The following is a 9,379-nucleotide window of genomic DNA, read 5'->3' on the forward strand; positions in this document are numbered from 1 at the left end:
CACAAAAATCCCAAATAAATGCATTGATATCATAAAGATTTTAAAGTTCAAATTCATGCCTTAATTGAAACCTAAATTCGCTCGCTAAAATATTAAATACCAAGTCATAATTAAAATACTCTACTAAATATCATTTTAAGAAAACAAAATTGTTAATGGACTGATCATTAGAAAAATGTCAAAACCCTTCAAATGGTTTTATTACTAGAAAAATCATGAGAAAATGAAGAGTAAATTTTAATATCTCCCTAAGATTTATAGGGTGTCTCAACTTTCAGAATTGCTTAAAAAGTTTAGTTTGCGTCAATTAAGAACTTTTGTTGCGCTCTCAATTTTTCATTTCTGTCCAATGATGATGTAAGTTTATTTAAAAATATAGTTGTGATTGTTTTTTATAATATTTTTTATTTAAAAATATATTAAAATAATATATATTTTTTATTGTTTAAAAATTATTTTTGACATCAGTAGATTAAAATAATCTGAAAACACTAAAAAATATCAAATTTAAATAAAATAAATAAAATTTAAATTTAAATTTTTTAAACTTTTTTTAAACGCAAAAACAAATTTTGCCGTAGTGTTTTTTTTATGTTTCAATTAACCCCTTCAGCTTAAAAACAATCTCATCGAGACACAAATTCCTTAATTAATCAAATTAAATTCCTTAAAAATTGCCTCATCAAAATGTAAAAAAAAAAAAATGTCTTGTGAACACTTATTCTACATCACATGCTATTAAAAAAAATAGCACAGCCACCATTATTATAATTATTATGATTGAAGAATAAATTTTATATTATTTAACCAATATTTAGATACTCTCTCGGATTTAAGGTGAATAAATAATTTAGAAAAAACTATATATGAGGTTTTTTAAGATATTTAAGAAATATCTATTTTTTTATTTTTTATGCATGCCTAACAAGTGGGACTTGAAACAATCTTCATTTCATTCTTGTGGTATTTCATATTCATTTTATAAAGCATAATTGATAAATATACCTTATTTATTTTGAATTTTTTTTATTAAATGGGGACTTTGAGTCATTGTCCAAATAACCTTTATGCTCTAGCCCTATACTATTTATATATTTTTTTAATAATTATTTTTTTCTTGATAAGATTATACATTCTTTTTTTGATGTTATATTTTTCAAGTTTATAAAATTTTAATACAACGCATGAGAGAATATTGATAGAAATACATAAACTCAAAGTATAAAATCTTCAATATAATGTATAAGAGAATATATCGTCTCTTCATATTCTCATTTCCAAAAAAAAAAAAAGGGATAGATTTGGGGGTTTTTAAACAACATATATTTCTGTCTACGCTTACTAATTAAATTTTAATTAATTCTAAGAAAATCACACCCATAGCTAGTGTACTATAAATTTGCAAGAGAACAAAAAAAAAAAAAAAACTATATCTCATCTTCGATTTGGTAGCTATGCTGATTTTTGGATGGATTAACGGGTCTGTCTAAGATTTTTTGTGAGATAATTTTAATGAAAATAAAAAAAAAAACTTTAATTAGTTGGAGAGTGCTTGCACTTTTGTTCCTATAACATAACATATTGAATGCATATATATATATATAATACTCGCTCCAAATGGCAACATTGCTAGCTGTCCACCAATGGCAATAGTATTGCTTTGCACCAAATGCTTGGATTCACGAATCTGGACAAAATGATGAAATAGCTTTGCTAGCAAGCGTATCCATACGATTAGGAATAGGAAATTATTTGATAGACCTAATTTTTAATAAACAACGAGTTTATTATTAAAAATATTTAATTTTTTCTTTCTTATTTAAAGAAGCAACTGAGTACTGCCATGAGTAGATCTAATTAAATTCATGGTTTATTATCTTGATCTCAATTACTTAATTTGGTAATGGTTTATTATGTTATTTGATGCTAATAAACTTTGATTTTTTTTTCAGCCATTCCATATACATATCTTATGAAATTCTTAAGAGACCGCAGAGAAATTTTATAATACTAAGAGATTATACTCATTTTTAAAAAGAAGTAAACATGATTAGAAGATAAAAATATAAGAAAGAGATATTCTTATTATTTTTACTTGTTCATGGGTTTTTTTATGTCTTTTTCTTCTTCAAAATAAATCTAAAATATAACTAATAAAATATTATTAATTATGCAGCATAAATTTTCCGGGACACCCCTCCCCAAGAAATGTGCTTTCTAAGGCCCAGTCATGTTATCCGAATGTTGTTTGTCCTAACCAACCTTATCTCGGACATAAGGTCCGCAGACAAAATTTCACTTAAATATGTTTTTATATACAGTTTTGGCTTTTAAATTAATTAAAATTTGACTTCTATATTAATTATCCAAAACATATTTATTCCTTCTTATGTTATGTTATGTTATGTTTATTTTATTTTTTAAGGTTTTAAGAATGCGCTTAGGAAAACTAAACCTGATATAGTCTGTTTATGTTTTCTTTTTATAAAAAACAAAATACGTTCACAATTAATTAAATTTAAAATGTAATGGCACATACATAGGATTAAATATTAAATATTAAAATGAAACTCATGATGTTAAATCTTTATTTTAATATAGCATATTAAAAAAGATTATATGGTCATAAAACATGTATATATATATATATATATATATATATATATATATATATATATATATATATGATTATTATATTGCTCCTCTTGGCATTGCGAACTGGCCCATAAACCATGGTCAGAAACCATGGTTTATTTAACTACAACTCGTAGGGTTGGATGATGGAGCGCTGCTTGTTATACATGCTAGCAATCCAAAATTAAGTTCCCTCTCTTGAAATCTTGAAATCTTTCCCAGAATATATATGCGCCGATTGCAAGAGATTAATCATTAATCTAAGGAAGTTTAGTCATCAAGTGTCTATACTGTTATGATCTTCATAAATTAATACCAGTTAAGGTACTCCATATAATCCTAATAAATATTTCGAGAATATATTTACTTTTCAGATGACTGGAGCAAGAGTCACCATCATCTTTAAAATATAGCCTATCATGCGTACTCTATTATTTCTTGTTCAACAACCATGTAATTATATAGAATCGGCACCCATAATTTCTTTTAACCCACTTGGAGTTCTCTTGAATCATGTCTGTGATTACATGATTACATATTGGTTGTTGAACAAAGTATCATGCCCACAGTTCATCTATCTGGACTGCTCTGTAGCAACCTGTTGTCGATCCTGTGTTCTTTGTTTACATTTTCAATCATCTTTTCTTTAAAATTAGATATTAACTACGTGGTTATTTAGATTAGAGAATCAAATTTGATTCTTAGACTGAGCTAATCACTGGAAGTTGAATTTAATTAAGCATCCAGTTGCACGAATTAATGCATGCATGAGGTTAGGATACAAACTCTCCAACTGGGAGCATGATTAGATGATAATTAGTTGCGTAATTATACTTTTCTTAGAAAGATCTCTTAATAATTGTAGACCTAACAATCATTAAATTTATAATGCAAAGAAAATGAAAGCATGACTAGGACAACTTCTGATCTCTTATACAATCACATGGAGACTCTAAAACAAACAGTTACTGTACAATCATCAGCAGATTCATATCAACTAGCAGAAATCATCTCTCTTCTTTCTATATAATATAATATAAAACACATCACACTACTTTATGTGTGTGTGTATAATTATATGTGCGTGGCTACTATATACTCAATGTATCTTTTTACAATTTGAAGATCTGCCCCTGCATCGAAATTTATCGGATGATGACATCTGATCAAATTTGGTTGTTATTTGATCAAACCTCTCTGACAGGAAGAATTTTTGAAGTCCTTTTAACGTGCTTGATACCTGAACTTGTGCAGTAAATATTGCCTTGACTGGTCTATGATCAGACAAGTTTGATTCACCTCTAGTATACAGACGTTGCTGTAGTCCCTCTCCGTACCAAATAATCCGATCACACCTGTATTAGCAAGGACGGAAGATCATAAGAACTCAACATGATTTTTAATTTCACCTGAATGATTGTGTGACATATATGTAAATAAATTCTTGATTAGAAGATTAATGTTTTTGATAAGTTAATTAATTACCATGCAGGGGCGCGCCACTTTCCACCTTTTTGGCCTTCAACACATCCAAAATATACATTTGAATTCAGGCAATATTTGTAAGTGGGAGCAAATTTGATAAGTCCTTCACGCCAACCTTCAAATACTTGACCACTCATGAGCTCCATCCTTAACTTCATTAATTTCCAAGGAAAAAAAAATTCAAGTCTTAGATTAATGTATGGATAAAGGAAAAAAATGTAAAGCTTTCAAATATTATTCATGATTTACGTACTTTAATTGTATGTATATACCTGATCGTTTTCTAGCAAGGCATTCCATTCTTTTCTATCCACCAATAATCGAGTTGTTGCTTCTGGTAGAGAAATTCTATAATTCAAATCTCCAAGCAAAATTACTCGGCTGCACTAAATCAGGAAAAATTAGCTGACATCACTAAGATATGCTCTAATATTACATTAATCTAATGAAGTAGCTTTTACAGTCTTAAGGAAAATAAAATTAACTTCATTATTAAGAAGTTGACTTGTTCTTGTTCTAAGAAAAGGCTTGCTTTATATATATATATATAGATGGTTTACCGGGGTAGATATCAACCCTCCAAGCGGTTTATCTACCAACTATACGGAGCCCGATTCTTCGGCAACTACCGAAAGTTTTAAAAATACAGTGCACAGAAAGTCATTTATATAATATATAATTAAAAAAAATGGTTTATAGTTTTGATGGCATGATAATATTTAAGCCCATGATTACGACAACTTCAAAGTTGGAAACTGGCAATAATGGTGCTGTTTAAACTCTTAATTTATTGGTTGTCAGTGTCTCATTTTCTTGGTTACTAGCGAGACTAAGACCATGATATAATTTGTCGAATAATTAAAACATTGATTAAGAAGGTAAAATATATAAAGAACTGGTTTGGACGGTTGCAACAAATCTTAAACCTAATTCACGTACTCATGATCTAGAATCTTTCGCGGCAAATCAAACGAAGGGCCTCTAGGGAAGCTTGTTCGAGAAAATATTTCAGCTACGTCGGATTTTCTATGCTTTTCATCCCCCTCTCTACCTCCCGAAGCTAGATGACTACACACAAAGCAGAAGCTTGTTTCATGTAACTGAAATCTAACTGACACAGATCCCTGCAAAATCAAGTTTTAGAAAGGAAAACGAAATATAATTAAGACAGTACTCTAGAAGATGGGAATTATAACATGGTCATCTTTGTAAGTATATTAATTGTTACCAAAATGATCAAGTCGGATACTGGGCTGTAGTTAATTAATGATGTTGCCATTGGTACGTAATTACCTCAATTAAAATCCACTTAAGTTTCTTTTCAGTTGCCTTCATTTAATTGATTAATCTGAGTAAAATATATAACTAAGATATACAAACAGTACCTTGTTTCCTAGGTAACCCATGATGCCACAGCCTACACAAGAGGCCCTAGGATGCCGGACATAAGGACGCAGATCACTTCGAATCCAAACTGATATTAATATTCCGACCATTTGCTTACTAATGACACACCGGAAGCCTTCAGGAATGCTGCTTTCGAATATTGCCTTTTCATCTTCAGCAGTTTTTTGTTTTCTTCCTAATTTATTATTGTATTGCTGTTTTTCTAGGCAATGCTGAATCTTCTTGTTCAATGCTTCTCTAATCGATGAATTCCATTTCATTGAAATCTTACTATTTTCGGAACCTAAAACATATGATGCTCTTAGAGGTACAATCTCTTGAAACCTGTAAAAAGAATAATTTTTTTTTTTAAAAAAAACTAACGTGAGACGAATTTTAAATATTAAAAACTGTGCCGATTTGAGAAACCTCAACTTTTCCTTGTCAAAAATTTATACTATTTACCCAAAAACGTATATGTCACACATATTATTGGGAGTATCTAGCCAATCGGCAATGTCCAAATCGTCCTGTGGTGCAATCCCGCCAACATTCCATGTGCTGATGAAGATCCTTAATTTACAATCAAAGAAATGAAAAAAAAGATTTAACTCTATATATTAATTTGAAAAGGATAGAGCTTATAACATGTTTGCTTAATTACTTGTAGTTTTGGAAGTTGTGCTTGCGCTGATTGAGGATGTTGTTCTCGCTCAAAGATGGCGAACCTAAGCTTGAAATATCCAGCAAGCTGCTGGCTTCTGCGTTGCTTGGAAAATCTGCCACAAAGTTGTTGTTGCTCCTCAATCTTTCTCCAAGAATCTTCTTAGTTACTAATCTTGGCCACATGACCTGAAAACATAAAGAACTAAATTATGAACAATTACACGGATGAAAACATTCGCAAGCTTTTAGCGTAAGAACACAATTACGAATGGGAGTAACAGAACTATAGGTAATAAGTTGATGTTTGTGAGGGCTCACTAATTCTTCTTGGTTTTCTGCCATGATGAAGCTCATAGAGAGAGAGAGAGAGAGAGAGAGATTAAGGAGAGTGAAGAGAAGGAGAATAGTATGATAAAGGGTTTAGATAAACAAGGCCAACAGCCATAAAAAGAAATGGCTGAGAGATAAATCATGCTGAGGAATGAAGAGAGAGACCCCTGCAAGTTGGCAAGGAAGCAGCACTTACTCTGACGTGAGCGGGGTGCGACTGCCTTCAATTTTTGTTTCCTTAATTACTATGTCTAATATATAGCTTAATTTCCTCAATCCACGAGCATAGGACTCAGGAAGAGAGAGATAGATGTAGAGAGAGCAGAAAACATTGGTCTCTTCGCAGGGATTAAATTTTCAGTTTGCTGGGTTGCTTTTGATTTGAAAGATATAGTATGTTTTCTCAAAGATTTGTTAAAGGACCTAAGGTGGTGCAAGTGGGAGTGGGTCCACTACCAAAAATCTTAAAACTTGGGAATTCTTACACTCAACACTTCGGCTGACATGGGAATTAGGATGTTTTTTATTGAATACTATTTGCTGGGCCAATTTGTATTTTATAGGAACTTTCCAGGTTATCATAACCACAATATTAGCAATAATGTTCCGTTTCTAACAGTTTCTTGGCCAATAGGGTGATATTTGAAAGACTGCATGAGCAGCATGTCATTCGCTAGGGATTAGGGGAGCACCGGGCCAGACTCTCCATGTGGTAGTTGTTTGTTCATTTTGTTAATAAATAAATAAATTCACTAACTAGCAGCCTAAAATAGAACAGAAAAAAGCTACAAAAGAGGTAAAAAAAAACAAGGGGACCCTGTTTGTCTTTGGATGACCATACTAATATGCACTAAATAGGAAACCTGAGTTGATAACAAAGTTGAAGGAAACAATATATATATATATATATATATATATATATATATATGCCGGCACAAATTTGTTTACATGCCGAATGAATTAGAACGGAGAAACAATCCCTGTTGCAATTCTGTCGTCTAATGGATATTATTTAGAAATGGCATATGACTTTGGAACATCATCTAACCTAACCCCGTATATAAAATGTTTCTAACTTTATATTTTGATGATGTACTGAAATTCAAGATATATTAATAATATATTATTTAATGTTTGAGATGGTTAATGAATATGTTTAAATATTTTAATTTTTTTTTAGTCTAAGAAATCTTAGGCTTATGATAAAAATTTAAGTGCTTGCAAAAATAATTCCAATTAAGGAGAATTAAAGACTATTAGATAATAAATTCAGTATATATGAAAAAGATAATAAATGTTTTAAGGCAATAAATGATTTAAAAGAGCTTTCAATTTAAGAAATAAAGATATTTATTCTTGAGTTTTAAGTGGTGTTACACATGTGCGGCGTCACGGCGAAAAGCGTCCACTCTTTGTAGGTTTGAAGTAATCAGGAAAATGGGGTAGATAAAAAATTCTTGTCTTTTATCAGTGGAAAACGAGAATGAGAGTCGCCACTTAGTATTTTGGTCACTAGAAACCCTAATTGGTCTAAGAGACCGGACACGAAGACTGGTTGCGTAACGGGAAGGTATTAACACTATAAATACACATTACCTAAGGTAAGCTGCATTGTTTAATTATCTGATAAAAAAACTAAGGTCTTGCCGTGTTTTCTAGTTGTCGGTCTGTCTAAAGTTTAAGAAAAGTCCCCTTTCGTAAAGAGATCCTTATCTTATCGAGTAAAAGCCTAACTGTTCTAATGTTTATATAAAAGAACTATATTTTTAATATCGAGAATACATTTTACGTATAAATTCATAATCCTAGATATTAAAAGAAAACAAAATATTTTTTGGGTGTTTTTGAAATATTGGTCCAGTTCTCATGACTTTAATAAACTGGTTATTAAAACTAAAATGCATGTTAAACATATTTTTGAATTTGTGTTGTATGAAAAAATAATATGATTTTCATAAATAAAATATTAAAAAGCTGCTAGAGCATACAGAGCACGCACCAGCAAATGAACACCACAAGCACCCTTCAGGCAGCGTGTGCGACGACTGAAATTTCCAAACCGTCGTGTTGTCTGAAACATCCAGTAGAGGCGAAAATGTTAGGGCGGCGCGTGTAACTTAAATCACGGCGGTTCAATGATTATTAACTTTTTTTCTCCTCCCCCTATTTTCTCTCAACTCTCATTGAAATTCACGCCAAGTCAACCAAAAATTAGAATTGTCCTCCACTTTATTTTGTCTTTCAATTATGCTTCTCTTTCTTTTAATTGATCTTTATCTGTTTTAATTTTTTTTTTAGATTTTTTTCCCTTCAATTTCATACATTTTCATTTAATTTGATTTTGTTTTGTTTTATTTTTATATCAAATATGGTACTCATTATTTTTATTGTTATTTTTTTATCCTTTTCTTTATTTGTTTTTTATTTTTTTTAATTTTATCCCTCAATATTTTTTTTCCTAGATTCGGTCCTTATCTTTTAATTATTCATTTTTATACTTTTCTTAATTTGTTTTTTCTTTCAAATTATCCCCCAATATTTTATTACATTTGTTTTCTTTATCCGATTTCAGTTCACATTCTTTTAATTGCTCTTTTTTTTAATCATTTTTTTAATTTATTTTCTCTTTCAATTTTGTCCCTTAAAATTTTATTTCATTTGTTTTTTATTCAATTTTGGTCTTTATTCTTTTAATTTCTTTTTTTTCATCTTTTTTTTTATTTTTTTTTATGATTAAGAATTTTGTTCAAGATTTTTTTTTTCCTTTTGCAGATCTCGATCTTATGAACATGGTTGCTAGTTTCAAAGATTAACCCAATTTATTTTATTTTTTTTCAATTTGATCATTTCATATTAGGTTATTGGGCTTTGAACTTTT

The 9,379-nt window shown here is 30.1% G+C and overlaps 1 protein-coding gene across 2 annotated transcripts; it reads right to left on the reverse strand.

Annotated features, from left to right (window-relative positions):
• Nucleotides 1-3,546: 3,546 nt before the first annotated feature.
• Nucleotides 3,547-6,989, reverse strand: LOC133696939 (type IV inositol polyphosphate 5-phosphatase 9-like). Of its 2 annotated transcripts, none has more exons than XM_062119238.1 (8): nt 6,698-6,989; nt 6,170-6,357; nt 5,971-6,078; nt 5,505-5,850; nt 5,059-5,243; nt 4,392-4,500; nt 4,120-4,271; nt 3,547-3,989 (listed from the first exon to the last, which is right to left on the reverse strand). In XM_062119238.1, the coding sequence occupies exons 2-8, from the start codon at nt 6,352-6,354 to the stop codon at nt 3,734-3,736; spliced, it is 1,341 nt and encodes a 446-aa protein (XP_061975222.1). In that variant the 5' UTR covers nt 6,355-6,357; nt 6,698-6,989; the 3' UTR covers nt 3,547-3,733. The 2 variants fall into 2 exon arrangements, with proteins under 2 accessions (XP_061975222.1, XP_061975221.1); XM_062119237.1 differs by having other exon boundaries at nt 6,490-6,989.
• Between the last annotated feature and the right edge of the window lie 2,390 nt (nt 6,990-9,379).

The sequence above is a fragment of the Populus nigra genome, chromosome 6 (assembly GCF_951802175.1).
Source record: "Populus nigra chromosome 6, ddPopNigr1.1, whole genome shotgun sequence".
Classification (NCBI taxonomy): Eukaryota; Viridiplantae; Streptophyta; class Magnoliopsida; order Malpighiales; family Salicaceae; genus Populus; species Populus nigra.

Bases quoted from the DNA above. Each gene is read 5' to 3' on its own strand.
- LOC133696939 (XM_062119237.1), bottom strand. From the start codon at position 6,525: ATGAGCTTCATCATGGCAGAAAACCAAGAAGAATTA. The intron at 4,501-5,058 runs GTACGTGAATTA...GATTTAGTGCAG, and splicing joins CGAAAGATTCTAGATCATGA to CCGAGTAATTTTGCTTGGAG. The intron at 4,272-4,391 runs GTATATACATAC...AAATTAATGAAG, and splicing joins CCTTGCTAGAAAACGATCAG to TTAAGGATGGAGCTCATGAG.